We start from the raw sequence: 18,747 nt of genomic DNA, 5'->3' as shown, positions 1-18,747 counted from the left end.
CCATTTCTCAAAAATAAACTTTGAAAAAGAAAAAAAATCCACGTACAAGTGGGCCATCACAGTTCAAACCTGTGTTGTTCAAGAGTCAACTGTATTTGTATAGTTGTACTAGTTGTAGAGGGCTATACTGCTACTTTAAAGAGCTATTGTGAGGATCTCTATCTTTTCTCACATCCTTACTTCTGAGAATATATTTATAAATGTCAAATTGTTGGATCAAAAGTCATTATAGTTTTTAAGGCTGTTGATATTTTTCCTGGAATGGCCATCTAGAAATGTTACATCACTTTATATTTCATTAGAAGTATATATGGTGGTCTTATTTTTGGCTATAACCATTTACTCCTCTGTTGTTAGATATTTATTACAGTCCTTATTTTTTGTGATTATAAACAGTGCTTGGTGAGCATTCTCAGGGATTGTATCTGTGTTCACTGTGTAAACATTTCTGCAGTAGAAAGTGAGATTGTTTGGATAGATGGTCTGAAATTGTCCTAACAGAGCGCTCTGAGTAAGTGCCCGCCAATGGCTCTTTCCTCATATTGCTACCAACCTTAGGTACTATTGAACTTAAATTAATTTCTATAGACATTTTTTTCAGTTGCTGGGTACTGAAAATATGATTTTTATTACATGAAACATCCTTAGACTTTTTTTAAACTTATAAATAGGGGGGCCCTTACATATATATAAAAGATGAGGAACCACTGTCCAGAGGATTCTCTCATTTTACAGATGTATAAACCAAGGCCTAGAGTCTAACTAATGTGCTTAAAGTCAGATAGTTGGTAAGTGACTAAACCGGATTTGAATTGCCTAGATTTCAGTTTGTGTCCTTTCCACTGTGTTATTCTGCTTTCCTGTATTTCTCTTAAAATAATATGTCAAAGTGCTGTTAGCAACCAGTGTAGCTGAATTCTTCTTCGATCCTAGGGAATTATTCCAAGGCTTATGACATGACCTAGTCTCTTGACTCCTTGAGCAGACTTTTGATTTCTGAGCCCACCTAGGGCTGTGTACAAAGTTTAAAAAAAAAAAATCTATATAGATACCTCCAGTATTTAAATTAAAATGTTGGGGCGCCTGGGTGGCTTAGTCGGTTAAGCGTCCGACTTTCGCTTAGGTCATGATCTCGCGGTTCGTGGGTTCGAGCCCCGCATCGGGCTCTGTGCTGACTGCCAGCTCAGAGCCTGGAGCCTGTTTCGGAGTCTGTGTCTCCCTCTCTCTTTGACCCTCCCCTGCTCACGCTGTCTCTCTCTCTCCCTCTCTCCTAGAAAAAAAAATAATAATAAATTAAAATGTTAACCCACGGGGTCCTGGGTAGCTCAGTCGGTTGAATGTGTGACTCTTGATTTCAGCTCAGGTCATGATCCCAGGGTCGTGGAATCATGTCCTGTGTCAGGGTCTGTGCTGAGCATGGAGCCTGCTGGGATTTCTCTTTCTCTCTCTTTCCCTCTTCCCCATTCACACACACTCTTAAGTAAAATAATAAAATAAATTAAATGTTAACCCATGTTAGTGGGGAAAAAATGGGTATAGACTGGTAACCAGTTACATATGTCATGTGTATTCTTCCAAAAATTTTTCATGCATAGATAAGCATGATGAATAAATCCAGTTTCCCTAGCCACCCCCCGTTTTTGCATAATACAGACAATTCTGTAATTTTTTAAATCTGATATTTTTTTTTCTTTTTTGAGACAGGACACAAGTGAGAGAGAGGCAGAGACAGAGAGACAGAGAGAATCCCACAAGGGGCAGAGAGAGAGAGAGAAGCAGAGCCCACCCTAAGTGGGGCCCGAGCTCATGAACCATGAGATCATGACCTGAGCTAAAGTCAGGTGCTTGACTGACTGAGCCACCCAGGTGCCCCAAAATAGGTAAATCTGTAGAGACAGAAAATAGATTTGTGGTTTCCAGGGCTGAGGAGAGGAGATAGGGAGTAACTGCTAATGGGTACAAGATTTTTTCCTTAGGACGGTGAACATGTTCTGGAACTAAACAGAAGTGATAGTTGCACAAACCTTGTGACTATACTAAAAACCTATGAACTGCATACTTTACATGGGTAATATGTATAATACCTCAGTAAAGCTTTTTTTTTTTTTATTAAAGTATCAGGAATAAAATTTTGGAACTTTTTTTACAATTCTTTCTGTTCTTTAGAATCTATCACTCAGCGTTTAGAAATTATTTCTGCAGTCCTGACTGATCTGCATTTACACTGGGAAGAAATGTTGTGTAGTAAAATAAACTACTGCCTAATTTTGAGCTGTGAGTGATGTGAACTTAATGTTAATAGATTTCTTCTTCTGTGACTAATTATGATTTTCAACTTTTGTTTAGCCCATTTTGACTCCATTTAGCTCTCATCTCTGGGTTGTAAGGCTATGTAAGTAAACATAAAAGAATAAAGGAGAACATCGAGACCTTCAGATTTGTAAAAACAGCATATTGTGAGAGAAGCTGGACTCTCTCCCCCTTTTTTAATCAGTTTATGGCTGCGGTACCGTGTTTATTTGAGAGCAAACTTTGAGGCAGCGAACTGGTTGGTTAATTCTTTTGTAGGCATTTTAAGCCTAAGGGTTCTGATTGCCTGCTTCTTGTATCCTATGAATTGGCAAAATTTCTTTAAGGAAAATCTTAATAAGAATTTAGAATTGTTTAAAATAACTTATTAGAATTCATTAGAGTTACTATATTCATAGAAAGTGGGTGGGAGATCAAGATAAAATTGCTCATGGTTAATAATTGTTAAAGCTTAGTGATGGGTACATGGGGATTCAGTATGACATTCTATTTTTATGTACTTGAACTTCTCCATAATAAAACATTTAAATTAAAATAGCAAATTGCCAGTATAATTAGCATTGATAGAACTTGGAATTTTCTGTTTGCCTGTCAACCTCATAATCACTAGTCAGCTGGCCTCATAACTATGAGGTCTAGTCCACTGATGGGCACTCAGTTTCTGGAAAAAAGTGGGACAAGACATTGTTGGCCCATTGATAGCCACCTATAGACCCACTCCAGTGGTCTGGCTTTGCAGCTAACAGCACTGACTTCACCTGTCAAGTAGGACATACAATTCAGAGGGACCTGTCCCACTCTGGTTATTTGAGGCAAAAAGTTGAGGCAGTATCTTATTTGAATCGTTGAGTTACATATTTTGACCCTGAAATTTTCTGTCTGGTTTTGGGATGTTTCTTTGTAAATCAGTAAAGTTTAGTATTAATGATTTTTTTTAGCCAAAAGTAGTAAAAAAATAAAATAAAAACATTCACAAAATTACTTCCTTCACAAATGAAAAGAACCTAAAATGTTTAAGTAGCCAGTTTATTAATATTTACCTATGAATAAATCATCTGTTGAAGTCAAACCATTTTTACTGGGTGTTGGTTAGTTTTTAACCAAGTCTTTGTCAATTCTGATGTCGAAAAAGAGAGGACAGCCTGTCCATCTCTCTGTTCCCACACCTGTGAAAGACAGGAACCANGACACAGAATCCGAAGCAGGCTCCAGGCTCTGAGCTAGCTTTCAGCACAGAGCCCGACGCGGGGCTCGAACCCACGAACCGTGAGATCATGACCTGAGCCGAAGTCAGACGCTCAACTGACTGAGCCACCCATGCGCCCCAAGGTGCCATTCTTTAAGTGTTGTGTACTTGCTGAGTTAATGTCTGTTGATGAATACTTCTCTTTTAAAAATACTAAAGTGTATTAGCTAACAGCAGATTACATTCTGAGAAAATTAAGTTTTACCTAGTTAAAATATGTAAAAAGAAAGGTTTCTTTATTTTGTTAGTTTAATTTGGAGAGATTATGTTAAATCATATATTAAATCATCGGAGTCAAAATGATAGCCATGTAGAAAAAGTCTTACTAAATTAAGGTAATCCTCGTTAAGATATATGGGGGAGATATTCGTGAGCCTTCCCTGTCTGCCTGTTTTTCTGTTAGTTGTAGATTTGGGTGAAGCTTACATTTTTGGTGAGGTTGGTGATGTTAAACCTGAGGTGAGTGTGACAGTTTTGGATATTTTGATACTTGAGATCACAGTGTTTCTTCTTAAACGTGGCTTTGTTTTCTCTTACATTTTTTTTTTTTCCCTTCCTTTTACCCTTAGCTGGCAATTCTTTGGTCCAACAAGGTGGACAGCCGCTCATCCTAACCCAGAATCCAACCCCAGGTCTGGGCACAATGGTTACTCAACCAGTATTGAGGCCTGTCCAGGTCATGCAGAATGCCAACCATGTGACTAGTTCTCCTGTGGCCTCACAACCAATATTCATCACCACACAGGTGAGTAGGGCTCTGCGCTCGGGGGTTGGGCAGGGAAGGAGAGGAAGACTGTGTGAACCTTTGGAGTTCTGAGCGCTGTCATTTGTCCTGACTTTCTCGTTTGCGGTTTTATACTTTGATACTAACTTTTAGGGAAAGCCCAGTATAACATACAGCCAGGTAATTTCCTATCCTTCAGGGGGCTGTTAAGTGGTTTGATTGAGATCTGGGCAGAGATTAGTTGGAAAGCTTAGGTTAGGAAATGTTAACGCTTGGCCCTCAAAGCTTCTTGCCCTTTGCTTGGGTCGTTTTTCTTAAAATGGGGTGAGTCAGTTGACCTTTGGAAATCTGTGTAAAATTGGTGAAGTGCGGGGAGAACTTTGGAAGAGAAGGAGGAAGATTATCTGATAGACCATGTGAGTTGAAGTTGAAAGCCTGTTGCTGGATGTGGAGCATAAAGGCAAGTGCTTCTGTTTGCCTGTGGCTTCCTGAGTTACAAACTCTTCTCTTACAAATTTGCCAGAGGTTTATAGCCTTTGAAGTGGACTTTGGGAACAATTTCTTAACAGTTGTTTAGTGTTGAATCACTCCAGTGAGTACTCTTACAGGGTCATTTTTTCCCCTTCTGTGTCTTTATCTGTTTAGGGGCCAGTTTGTGGATGAGATCTATTTCTCTTAAGACAGGAAGTAGGTTTTCATTTTTGCTCATATGTACTAAAGCTTATTCTTCAGTTTTGATATTTTGTAACTCAAAACTTTTGCCAAAATTCTAAAATTTCCCCATCTCAGTCATGTAAAGTCTCTACTTCTAGAAAAAGAAGCACTGGGTAAGAGTGTGGGAACTTCTGTGGATGTGGTCTTATTGCAGTCTCTGCTAGGGGTAGCTACTCTTCACGTTAAAGATCATTTTGCTTTTTAATGCAGGGATTTCCTGTAAGAAATGTCCGGCCTGTGCAAAATGCAATGAATCAGGTTGGGATTGTGCTGAACGTACAGCAAGGCCAAACGGTTAGACCAATAACACTAGTCCCAGGTAAGGAAAAATGTCTACCCATTTGAGATAAACTGGCATCCAGAAGATTTGTTTTTATTGTCTCAAAATATTCTTGGTCATTTAAAAAGTATATTTAAGGAAAGTCTAAAAATAGAAAGATCATACTGATGTAAGCCCAATTTTTAAAATCTATTTCTAACGTTTGGCCAGGATGGTGGTTTTCTTTTTCTTTTTCTCCTTTTTTGTTTTTAAATTTTTTATTTATTTTTGAGACAGAGCGAGAGCATGAGCGGGGGAGGGGCAGAGAGAGGGAGACTCTGAAGCAGGCTCCAGGCTCTGAGCTGTTAGCACAGAGCCTGATGTGGGGTTTGAACACAGGAACTGTGAGATCATGACCTGAGCCGAAGTTGGACACTTAACCAACTGAGCCACCCAGGTGCCCCTATTTTTCTTTTTAACTTTTTACCACCCTTCAAACAAGGATTATATAGTCATTTTTCTGCCTCTGGTGTTTTAGTCAGCTATGAAGTTTGTTATCCTAAAGGAATATTATTAATGAAAACTCTCAAATTTCCTATTTCTTATAAGTTTACTCATTTACATGGTGGGATTATAAATTCTCTTTTGCTTTAACTTTATAGCATAGATTTTGGGTATAAAACAAATGATCTACCCTTTGATAATAAATACTGCTAATGACTAGTAATTTTTTTTTTAAGAAACTGAATTGAAAATAATTTTCTAAAATCTTGTAACTTTCCCCACAGTTCTTTATTAAGTGTTTGTAAGTTTGCTATAATTCAGACCAAAAGATACCTTAATTTAGTTGTGGTGAAGGCACCTCCATAAGCTTGTCCTCCCAAGATTTTGTTGTTGTGGTTGTTCTCAGATCCCACAGAGTGTTTTTGGCCTTCAGTCACATGAACTTATCTTGCCTAGTTCTGATATTTCTTATAGATCTGTCAGTGGAATTATCTACAGTTGAGCCAGGACATTCACCCCTGGGATAGTCTAATAGAATGGCATAGTCAGTCTTCTTTTTGAATTTATAGAAAAGAATGGAAGACTCCTTTAGTATCCTGAGAAAGAAAAACCGCTTTTTTCAGGACCGTATCTGCCCTTTGGATATATACCCATACTGCCTCCTACTCTGTGCTAGTCCTTGTTCTTTCAGTGTTGAGGTCAAGCTACTCCTGATTGTATTCTTGGGATTGAAAAGGCAGTGTGGTAAGGTGTTTTGGGAGGAGTTAATAGGAATCTTCCTTCTTTAATAGGGCTGGTTATTTAGGCCAAGTTCTTTTATTTGCTTGAATACCTGTTTTCTTAAACATTAAAAATGTCTAATGTGCTACTCTTGGTAACCTCCCATGGCCACCAAACAGTTTGGAGATATAATGTTTTCCTATTCTAATATTTCCGGTAAAGACAGGTGGAATGTATTAAAGGTGAGCTCGTTGACTAAGATGTGGTACTTTGTTTTTCTTTTGAAGCTCCAGGTACCCAGTTTGTTAAGCCAACAGTTGGAGTCCCACAAGTGTTCTCTCAGATGACCCCAGTGAGGCCAGGCTCCACAATGCCTGTGCGGCCCACCACCAATACCTTCACCACCGTCATCCCAGCCACTCTGACCATTCGAAGCACTGTCCCGCAGTCCCAGTCCCAGCAGACCAAATCCACACCCAGCACCTCCACCACTCCCACCGCCACACAGCCAACTTCACTGGGGCAGCTGGCTTCTCAGCCTCCGGGCCAATCCAGCCAGACCCCCAATCCCAAGCTAGGTGAGCCTTGGGAAGTGGAGATGGCAGTGCTGGGCAGGGCGGTGGGTGGAGAACAGACGATTATCACTTGGCCAACATAGCTCCCTCCTTCCCCTCTCCACCTGCAGTGAGCATTGCCAGCTTTGTCACTGTGAAGCGACCTGGGGTCACAGGTGAAAATAGCAATGAAGTAGCCAAGCTGGTGAATACCCTTAACACCATCCCTTCCCTGGGCCAGAGTCCTGGGCCAGTGGTGGTATCCAACAACAGCTCTGCCCATGGCTCCCAGAGAACTAGCGGAACTGAGTCTTCAATGAAAGGTACAGTAACCTGACCAGGCGTTCAGAAACATTCATAAAGTATTTGTTACATCAGAACTCTATGCTTTGAAATAGAGACGTGAAATAGAATATAGTTGCCAGAATGGAATAGAATATTCTCTTAGAATATCTCTCTACTCTATAGAAGAGAATATAGTCTCTTCTCACAAGAAACTTTAGGAAAGGGGATGGCTGCTGTGAGAAGTGTAACTAAGCTACAAGGAAATTACTCTCTCTTGTGCTATAGAGATAGTGAAAGGGACTGGTTGGTCAGAGGTGGATGGCATAAGCAAAGGAAAGCTTCATGGAGGAGGTGGATTTCTGCACAAGGTTTAAAAGTTAGAAATTATTGGGGAGGTCTTCCGGCATAGACAGGATATGAGCATAAGAGTTTTCAGTGGTCTAGAGCAGGGGTCAGCAAACTTTTTCTCTGAAGGACCAGATAGTATTTTAGGCTTTATGCATTAAGTATGGTCTCTGCCACACAGCATTGTACAGAAGCAACCACAGACAGTATGCAAATAAATCAGCATGAACTCCACTAAAGTTGTCTGTGAACTCTGAATTTTATGTAATTTTCATATGTCAGAATATCTTCTTTCGCTTTCATTTCAGCCATTTAAAAATGTAAAAACATAAAAAAAATGTGAAAACATTTAGCAAATGGTATTGAAAAACTGGACATTCACATCCAATGAAGTTGGACCCATACATCATATATAAAAGTTTAACTCAGTGAACCAAAGACCTAAACATAAGAGTTAAAACTATGAAAGAAGAAAACAGGGGGAAAGGTTTGTGACATTGGATTTAGTAATGATTTCTTGCACCTGAAACCAAAATCACGGGCAACCAAAGAAAAATACGATAATAATAGATGGGACAATAATAAAATAGATAAATGGGACAACCTCAAATTTTAAACTTTCAAAAAGGGCATCAAAGAACACCAGGAACAGAGTTGAAAAAGCAGCCTATTCAGTGGGAGGCAATATTAGCAAATCGTATAACTCATAAAGGGTTAACATCTAGAATATGTAAAGCATAACTCAACAACAACAACAACAACAACAAAAACCAAACAACCCAGTTAAAAACTGGGCAAAGGAAATGAACAGACATTTCTCCAAACAAAATATACAAATGCCATTAAGCACACAAAAAGATCCTCACCATCACTAATGACTAGAGAAATAAAAATCAAAACCATGTTGAGATCCCACTTTACACCCATCACTATGACTCTTACCCAAAAAAAAAAAAAAGTGTTATTTTGTGTAGATGTGTAGAAATTGGAACCCGTCCTTGTGCATTGCTGCTGGAAATGTAAATTGGTGTGACGATCTCTCAAAATGAAACATAAAATTACCATCTGACCCAGCAATTGCACTTCCGGGGTATGACCCAAAAGAATTGAAAGCAGGGACTCATGTTTGTACACCCTTGTTCATAGCAGCATTGCCCACAATAGCCAAAAGGTGGAGCAGTCCAAGGGGGCATCAGCTGATGGATAAACAAAATATGATCTATGCCTACAGTAGTAGGTTGTCAAGGAAGGAAATTCTGACACATGCTGCAACATTCATGAACTTTAAAGATACTCTGCTAAGTATTAAACTAAGCTAGTAACAAGAGGACAAATACTGTATGATTCCACTTGTATGAAGTATCTAGAGGAGTCCAGTTCACAGCAACAGAAAGTATAATGGTGGTTGCCGGGGACTAAGAGGAGAGGGGAAGGGGAATTATTTAATGGGTATAGAGTTTCAGTTTTACAAGAGGAAGAGTCCTGGAGAATGCTTGTGCAGCAATGCAAATGCACTTAACCGTACACTGGAAAATGGTTAAGAGGTAAATTTTATGTATGTTTTACCACAATTAAAGAAAAAATTGTGTAACAACAAAAAAGTAAAAGCCATTCCTAGCTCATGGGCCAAACAGAAGTTGGCATCTGGCTGGATTTTATCTGTGAGCTGTGCTTTGCTGACCCCTAGCCACGAGTTAGAAGAATGATGAAAAGAATGGTCCTCGTGGTGATCTCTCATGCTTGCTTACAAACCTTAATGTGCTCTTCAGGGAGGGTTTAACCTTTCTTCAAAGGGCCAGTAATCTTTTTCCAGTATCATCTTACTAATCTTATCCATACTTTTCACTTCTTCCAGTGACCTCTTCCATCCCAGTGTTCGACCTCCAGGATGGTGGACGGAAAATATGTCCACGGTGTAATGCTCAGTTCCGTGTTACCGAAGCTTTGAGAGGTCACATGTGTGTAAGTGATACTACCTGTGATGGGGACCCAGCTTCAGTGGCTGCCACTGTATAACTGTTGTAGGACTGGGAGCTTGTGAAGCAGGGACTCGAAATGACCTGGAAGCTTTATGCTCTCCTTTGGCCTGTTTCAGAAGAGTTCTGTACTTTGGAATGGGGAAGGATACATATAACGAACCTCAAGTAGATCGAAATGTATGCGACCTTAATTCCTTGGTTGTGATTGATTTTGAAACTGCACAGGAGGACAGGTTTGTTAGATAATCAGGACTCACACTAAGTTGGCCTCACTTTATCTTCTATTTATTGTGTCATTGGATGAATCAGGAGTCAGTTATTAGCCAGTGCATATTTCTATCTTTTTCATTTTTTGGTATTAGTCCAGACACAAAGGTTGGAATTTCTTCCTGGCAGGGAGTTCAGAGGCAGGTTATACTAGTAGGTGGTTAAAGGATCTAAGGCAAGAGGGAGAAGTATAAGGCTTGGGGTTTGGAGTAGCATGTGGCTGTAAGTATATATCCACTAGAAAAAGTGGGAGTCCTGGCGACACTGTAGAACACCGGAGGGTGAAACCTGGATGCGAATAATTAGAATCAAACCATTCCCAGGAGATGTTCGTGAGGTTGGGGAGTTAGCACATCCCAGCCCCCAGGATAACCACAATGATCTTCCTTTATAGTACTGTTGCCCAGAAATGGTGGAATACCAGAAGAAAGGAAAGTCTCTGGATTCAGAACCCAGTGTCCCATCAGCAGCAAAGCCCCCGTCCCCTGAGAAAACCGCTCCTGTTGCTTCCACACCCTCTTCCACACCTATTCCTGCTCTGTCCCCACCTACCAAAGTACCAGAGCCAAATGAGAATGTGGGTGATGCTGTCCAGACCAAACTCATCATGCTAGTAGATGACTTCTACTACGGACGGGATGGTGGCAAAGTGGCCCAACTCACAAACTTCCCTAAGGTTGCCACATCTTTCCGATGCCCACATTGTACCAAAAGGCTAAAAAACAACATTCGGTAAGTGTAGCCTCAGAGGTTACCCTGGACAAGAGAAGACTGAAATTTTCTCACATGTTTGAGTCTTTCTCTTTGGGCAGTGGTCCTATTATCCAGCCTGGCTGAGGATTATCATTAAGTCAATAAGTGATACTTTAGAAGGAGGAGGTATTGTGGTAATAATAGATAACTTTGGGTGGAGTAAAGGAAACCAGTACATCCTTCCACAGAACTCTTAGTTTTAGGAACCCTTTTCTGGGCTCAGAAAAGGACTGTCCCAAACTGGGGAAGTTGTATGTATGTGTGGGGGGGACACACGTGATGTGATCTGGGATTCCAAGCCTCATTTTTTTGTTTTCTGTACTCTCCCCTTGTGCTGTGCTACAGATTCATGAACCATATGAAACACCACGTAGAACTTGATCAGCAGAACGGTGAGGTAGATGGTCATACCATTTGCCAACACTGTTACCGCCAGTTTTCCACGCCCTTCCAGCTCCAGTGCCACTTGGAAAATGTTCATAGTCCCTATGAATCGACTAGTAAGTTTGTAAACTCTTAAACTCTAGGGGTATACTTTGCTCTTCATTCACTGAATGGCACTGGGGGGAGCCCATTATTTATATATGAGTATCAGTGTAGAGGAAGCTCTTGGCACATTTCTAGTCAATTCCTTATTTCACTCATCGTCTATTCTTACAACTTAGACTTCTCTTCAAGCCTGAATTGAGTTCAGTGCTAGATTCTGAAGTATTAGGGGCTTTGGTTCAGGACCACTGTAATGTATTGTATCCCTTACCTAGATCTTTTTTTATAGAGGGAGCAGTCATCTATATTTGGACCTCGACTTTAGTTAGTGCCCTGATAGGTTCTACATAGGACAAAAAGTAACATTATAAAGTGCTTTACCATTAAGATAGTGCTTTCACTGAAATGTGAGATAAGGTGTGGAGTGTTACCTCCACTTGACATCTTGCAGATGAGGAGATGCAGGCTGAACACAGGCTTCTAAAAGTTAAGCCATTTACTGCAGCGCATACATCTCTAGTAAGGTGCCATTGGGAGGGGTTGAGGCCAGTCTCCCTAGGATATCTCCTGTGTCCTTCAGGGGATTTCTGCTTTTGTAGCAGAGACAAAAATTACTTAAAGGAAAGAACAAGACTGTGTATTTATTATAAACGTGTTGTGTAATACCAGTAATGGGTGAAATAGTTGAGAGAAGAGAAAAGATCTTTGAGGCTAGATTTCCCAGAAAGTCATGCTTATTAAACTTTTAGTGTCTTAAACAAACAAACAAACAAACCCTTTCAGGATCTTTAAATACAAGAAGGATTTAGATGAATGAAAAGTAGTAAGAAAAGCTTTTAAGTGATGGGAACTGTGTGAGCAAATGCATAAACAGAAATCTACCATGTTATCTGGTGCTTTTGCTACAGATTAAAAACCTTGATTTAAAAATGGATTAAATGTTAAGGCTATCCATTGTATCATTGAATTGAGAGGACTCAAGGTAGAGTAAGCTTCAAGCCCAGAACTTCAGTGTTCTACTTCTCAATGGCTCTCCTGGCTTGTAGTGGAGTGGCTGCGTCCGTCTCAGGCCTACCTTCAGGCACAAGATGGCACAGACGAAGGAAAGACCTGATCTTCCTGATCTCTCCAGAGTCTGCTCTTCCTAAGCAGAGTTGCCCACCCCCCTCCCTGCATCCCCTCGGCCTTGGTCATATTGGCAAGGGTAATGGAATTGCCATTTGTGGCTGAGGCTAGTGCTGGTCAATAGAAACCTAACGTGCTACATATACAGTGTTAATTTTCTTAGTAGCCATTTTTAAAAAGTAGGAAGTGAAATTATTTTTAATTTTTTAAAGACCTCTCTTCTTTTTGGGGGCACCTTGGTGGCTCAGTTGGTTGAGCATGTAACTTCAGGTCATGATCTCATTCATGGTTCATGAGTTCAAGTCCCACGCTGGGCTCTCTGCTGTCAGCACAGAGCCTGCTTCAGATTCTTTGTCCCCCTCTCTTTGCTTCTCCACGCTCACACTGTCTCTTAAAAATAAATAAAACATTTAATAAAGTCACCTTTTTTTTTTAACTGTTTGTTGTTGGGTTTGGTTTTATTTTACAGAGTTTTTGCTTGTTTTTAATGTTTTTATTTATTTTGAGACAGAGAGCACAAGTTGGGGAGGGGCAGAAAGAGAGGGAGAGGGAGAATCCCAAGCAGGCTCTGTGCTGTCAACACAGTACCCAACATGGGGCTACATCTCACAAACTATGAGATCATGATCTGAGCCAAAATCAAGAGTTGGACGCTCAACTGACTGGGCCCCCCAGGTGCTTCTGTTTTGTTTTGTTTTTCGGCTCTTCCTACAACATGGGGTTTGAACTCACTAAGATCGAGAGTCTCATGCTTTACCTATTAAGCCAAGTAGGCACCTCTGAAATTTTAACTCAGTATACTCAAAATGCAATCATTTCAGCATGCAGTCAAGATTTAAAAATGAATGAGATGGAACTTTGGACTAATAATTTGGGAATAGTATGGATATTGGCATCAACTACTATGCAGTTAGTGGCAGAGGTAGCCAACTTGGTCTAGGTTAGGGTCCAGAGTCTTGGAAAGTCTGATAACTCATCTACATACTCACTGCATACACCTCTTTATACAGAATCTGTTGGGTGGGTTTCTGTTAATTCCATTTAAGTATGTACTGTATATAGGAAGATAAATTTTTCCTTATGGGGGGAGATGCCAGACAATCAGAACCTCAACAGTCTTTTTTTCTTCTACTTAACCACTTTGTTAGTCTGACTTTTAAGTTTTGAGTAATTTATGACTTAAAATTTATACCGATCAAAAACCTGAGAAATTGTTGACCCAAAAGAGGTAAATATCTTCTGTATTCCTCAGTACATATCCGTTTAATTCTTGGATTCTTCTTTAACACTTCTGTTCCGCACCAGTGGCAGATCTGCGTAAACAGAGCTTATTTTTTAAATGTTCATATTTTGGGACCCATTGCTTTCTTTTTTCTTTTTTTTTTTTTTAATATTTTCATTTATNAGCGTGAGCAGGGGAGAGTCAGAGAGAGAGGGAGACACAGACTGAAACAGGCTCCAGGCTCCGAGCTGGCAGTCAGCACAGAGCCCGACGCGGGGCTCGAACCCACGAACTGCGAGATCATGACCTGAGCGAAAGTCGGACACTTAACCGACTAAGCCACCCAGGGCCCCCCCATTGCTTTCTTTTTAATTTTGAAAAAAAATGTTTCCTTTTGTTTTCTGAAGTGTTTCTATTGATTTTTTTTTTTAAGATTGATGTAATTAGTTAGAGGGAGGGGCAAAGAGAGAGAGAATCCCAAACAGGCTCTGCACTATCAGCAGAACCTAATGTGTGGGGCTTGAACTCACAAACTGTGAGATCATGACCAAGCCAAAACCATATTTGGACGCTTAACCAACTGAGCCACCCAGGCACCCCTTCTGAAGTGTTTCTAAATTAAATTATACACATAATGATATTTCACTCTCAGAACCTTTATGTCTCTCTAAAAAATAAAGACCTATTTCTGTATACAGCCATAGTGCCTTTGTCAAGACCTAACAGAAGCCATCATAAATCGTTTTTGTTTTTCTTTTTTAGTGTGTATTTATTTTTGTGAGAGAGCACGTGTAGGGGGAAAGACAGAGAGAGAGAGAGAGAGAGAGGGGAGACAGAGAATCCCAAGCAGGCTCCGTGCTATCAGCACAAAGCCCATTGTGGGGCTCGAACTCATGAACCTCAAGATCATGACATGAGCCCAAGTCAGATGCTCAACTGACTGAGCCACCCAGGCGCCCCATATATCCTTAATATCATCTAATACATAGTCCATTTTCATGTTCTGAATTGTCCCCAAAACATCAAAGGATCATTCAACTTCCTTACAGTAACAGTATAATATTAATAGCATTATGCCTTACAGTAACAGTATAATATTAATAGCATTATGTTTTTTTCGCACTTGTTTAAGGGCACTAGACTGAGGAAAAGGTAGAGTTGAGGGAAGGATGCTTCAGGCGACTTAACCATGGTCAGATGTCAGGGGAGGGTCCTGTGTGTAAAAAGACTCAACAAAGAGGGAACTAATTGCTTGATAAGGTCTTAAATACATGGAATGATGAGATTGGCTGAGCCTTAGAGAGATATAAGGTGTCTGCACTTTATTTCAGAATTTGGAGCACAGGAAGCAGAAGCTGTAGTAGTTCGCTCCCATCTTCTCAGGGTAAGAGATCGTGCTAGGTGTTAAGGACGGGAGCGCAGTGGTGCTGGAAGGGACCGTGTTAGGATGGCCGCTTCACAAAATCAGTTATTCTCTCTCTAATATTTTTCCACACCAGCTCCAGTGTGAAAATAGAACAGATGTGGATGGTTACTAGAGACTTCTTAAATTCACTGACGGCTTAGGTGTCATTCTCACTGGCTTTCTTGGTATGAGATTAAATCTTAGCACGGTGTTTAGGTGTTAGAAACTGCTTCATAAGTGTTGTTGTTATTGATGTTGTGTGACAGCCGTACCAAAAGGACTGATATATAGGTTGTGGGAAGAGACTTCAAGGTTGAATGAGATTGCCCCGGGAGAACACAGTGAAGAAAGCTTATGACAGAGGTTGGAAAGCACCAAGTTAAAGGTGTTCTAGAAAAGAAGAAAAGTAACTAATGGACAAGCAATTAGAATTAAGAGATCAAGTGGAGAAAACAGGAGAAAAATATCATCATGCCACAAACCTGTCATGTACTTCCATACGTCTGTGCCTTCGTTCCTGTTCTCTCGGCCCCTCTGCTGGCAGACCTCTATTCTTTCAACATGCAGCTTATAGCACTCCCAGCTTCCCACCGTTCTTGTAGACAGAAGTTTGTACTTATTTGTGTCCTTGTAGCCCCTAACGAATCTTCAGGCAGTGCTTCTAAAGGGGTTGGCATACACACCTTTGAGATAAACATGAAGTTGTGAACACTCTTCTAGAAAAATGATTGTTTACATACTCTTGTAAAAATATCGGGATACTGGGGCGCCTGGGTGTCTCAGTCGGTTAAGTGTCCGACTTCGGCTCAGGTTATGATCTCATGGTTCGTGGGTTTGAGCCCCGCGTCGGGCTCTGTGCTGACAGCCAGCTCAGAGCCTGGAGCTTGTTTCAGATTCTGTGTCTCCTTCTCTCTCTGACCCTCCCCTGCTCACGCTGCCTCTCTCTCTCTCTCTCTCAGAAATAAAACATTAAAAAAAATTTTTTTTTAATATATATCGGGATACTGAGGTTCCTTGAGGCCTTGTCCATGGACCCCAGACTAAGAACACCTAGTTTTTTAAATTTATTTTTTATTCATTTGAGAGAGAGAGTTGCAAGCTGGGGAGAAGAGCAGAGAGGGAGAGGGAGAGAGGGAGAATCTTAAGCAGGTTGCACAGTGAGCCCAGAGCCCGATGTGGGGCTCCACCCCACAACCCTGGGATCATGACCTGAGCCAGAATCAAGAGTCCAATGCTCAACCGACTGAGCCGCCCAGCTCCCCTCTCTGTTGGTTTACTTCAAAGAATTATTTCAATTTCACTGTTTTGGGCAAGCAGGTGCTAGACATTGTCCAATAAATGATTAAAGCTTCAAATTTTCTATTTCCATATTTGCAAAATCTTGAAAATAATTCCAATGATGGAAACAAAAACACAAATAATTTTTTCTGATTAATTCAAAATACTTAGCAGTTCTGAATTTTTTCATATTTTTGATAAAAATTTACAATGACAGCCTTATAAGCTTGACAGAATAACAAATATTAAAGTATAACTATCTCAACAACTCATAACAAGGCAAGAACTTCTGTTCATGACTGTCAATCTTTTGAGGACAAATTCTTGTACTCATTTAGTAGATGTTTAGTGAATGTTTGTGGAGATCGTCCTTGTCTATTGAGCCAAGGAATGAAGTAGTATAGTATTCTAAACTCACTTGGCAGTGGTATGTAAAGCATAGACACTGTATTTATTGGAGAGAGAGAGAGAGATGAGATCTTGGGGAAGCTAGCTGATTAGTAGTAGGAGATTGTGTGGGCCTCTACCTAGTTTTTGTCTGTGCAAAGAGCAAAATGACCGTTCTTAGATGCATTGTGAAATAGTGGTGGCAGAACACAGGTGTTGAGACTCAGAGCTAGTGCCTGAGTGCAGGAGGAGGTAAAGAAGGGAGAAGGGAACCGACAGGAATCAGGAAGAGGAGGCTGAATTAGGTTAGAGTTGGTGGTAGAATATCCAATTAAAAATGCCTTGTAGACAGTTACAGACTTAGAACGGGACTTTGGTAAGAAGTCTGAGCTAGAGACATAAAGCATTGTCGTCAGCAACACAGCTCTTAAGACAACCATTTTAAAGAAAGGAGACTTAAAGATCTTACTGATTATTGAAAATGAAGATAGAGAAGTCAGAGAAAATAAAGGTTATGAGTCAGTGGGACTTTGGTCTTATTTTCAGGTGGATTTATTGATTATTTTTCTTCTTACAGCCAAGTGCAAGATCTGTGAGTGGGCGTTTGAGAGTGAGCCACTATTTCTCCAGCATATGAAGGATACTCATAAGCCTGGGGAGATGCCTTATGTCTGCCAGGTATTGCCTCTTTCTCGAGGGAGCCATAGCCACCTCGCTGTCAGGCGAAATGCAGATAATCCGCTGATGAACACTGCTGAGTACCTCCTGTACACTCGCAGTTTTAGGGAGGCTGGGGAAATCCAGAAGAAATAAAGTAAACGTAGGGGCCTGTTTGAGGATTTTCCCTGCCAGAGAAAACCATTAACGGAACATGTGCAGGCTCCCAGCCAGGGAACCCAGTCAGGGAACACAACACACAAACACACACACACACACACACACACACACACACACACACACACTCACACACACCCTCTGCAGGAGCTTGTCTCCTGAGCTCCCCTCTAGAGATGGACAAAGAAAACTTCACTTCTTGTCACAATATGCATTGTTCTCAGGCTTTCTTGTCCTTCTCCATTTTTATCTTAGTTCACCACTGAACTTACACAAACAGCCCTGCACTTCAGACTCAGAGTCATAGTTTGATTTCTGTACATTTAGGAAAACTTAATTTTTCTCTTATTTTGTTGCTGCTGCTTTTTTAAGGCCTCAGTTGTTCAATTTGCTCTTAGCTTATTTTCCCTCTTATGTGACATAGGTGTGTCAGTATCGCTCCTCACTCTACTCTGAGGTAGATGTCCATTTTCGGATGATCCATGAGGACACTCGGCATCTGCTCTGCCCTTATTGCCTGAAGGTCTTCAAAAATGGCAATGCGTTCCAACAGCATTACATGAGGCACCAGGTACCAGGCACCAAGCAGTTCCCGTACTCTCATTTTGCTAACTTTATGGATGCTGAGGTCAGGCTGAGCTAGGCAGAGAATTTTGGTAGAGAAGGTACTACACATGTGTTTGCAGAGATCTGTCCGGTTTCGATGACATGCCATGCTCTGGGCTAGGTGCCAGGCGTTCTGTGGTAAACGAGACAGTTGAACAGCAGTAGAGCATGGAGATGCTGTGTTAGGACAAGTATAGGCTGTGGAATGGCATACGCCTGTTCTGGGAGCATGTACCTGCTGAGGCTTTCCACAGGAAGAGTATTCGAGACCTACAGGGTGAGGAAGGTGAGCCACGTGAAGTGGGATGAAGAACCGTGTCCTCCACGCAGAGTGAGAGGACGGAGGTTCAGAGAATTAAAGGAAGTTCAGTGTGGTTGAAGGGGAGGTTGGAAGTTAGGAAACAGGTGGTGGAGAATTCTAAAAGCCATGAGGAATTTTATAAGTAATTGGGGAGGCATTAAAGGGATTTTTTTTTAAGTCCTTGAGTGATACATTCAAATGTACTTGTAGCCATGGTTACACTGGCTACATTAGAAGAATGAATTGAAGATTAAGACTAGAGTCAGAGGGACACTCCAGAGGCTCTTTCAATTTAGGTGAGAGATCTGGAGAAGGTAAGTGATATTTATGATTTAGAGATGGATTAACTGAAGGTAGTGAGGAGCAAGTTAGGAATAGTTTGTAAAATTCTGTCTTGGGGAAAATGGATGAATGGCAAGACTATTGAGATAGGAGCACTGCAG

General features: G+C 40.9%; 1 protein-coding gene across 4 annotated transcripts in view; it reads left to right on the top strand.

Annotated features, from left to right (window-relative positions):
• POGZ (pogo transposable element derived with ZNF domain) overlaps positions 1-18,747 on the top strand; it is a 30,993-nt gene that overhangs the window by 4,437 nt on the left and 7,809 nt on the right. For 2 of the 4 annotated variants that reach the window (XM_077772535.1, XM_077772533.1), the window contains 9 exons: positions 4,126-4,301; positions 5,205-5,313; positions 6,765-7,055; positions 7,163-7,354; positions 9,517-9,623; positions 10,302-10,639; positions 11,006-11,160; positions 17,141-17,241; positions 17,822-17,968. In XM_077772535.1, the coding sequence (XP_077628661.1) occupies positions 4,126-4,301; positions 5,205-5,313; positions 6,765-7,055; positions 7,163-7,354; positions 9,517-9,623; positions 10,302-10,639; positions 11,006-11,160; positions 17,141-17,241; positions 17,822-17,968 (1,616 nt within the window). Of the gene's footprint in view, positions 1-4,125; positions 4,302-5,204; positions 5,314-6,764; positions 7,056-7,135; positions 7,355-9,516; positions 9,624-10,301; positions 10,640-11,005; positions 11,161-17,140; positions 17,242-17,821; positions 17,969-18,747 lie in introns of all 4 variants that reach the window. The other 2 variants (XM_077772534.1, XM_077772532.1) reach the window with 1 other exon arrangement.

Source organism: Crocuta crocuta, unplaced genomic scaffold (assembly GCF_008692635.1).
Source record: "Crocuta crocuta isolate KB4526 unplaced genomic scaffold, BGI_CrCroc_1.0 scaffold415, whole genome shotgun sequence".
NCBI lineage: Eukaryota > Metazoa > Chordata > Mammalia > Carnivora > Hyaenidae > Crocuta > Crocuta crocuta.
Note: the sequence above shows the minus strand (reverse complement) of the source record. Positions and strands in the feature narration are given on the sequence as shown.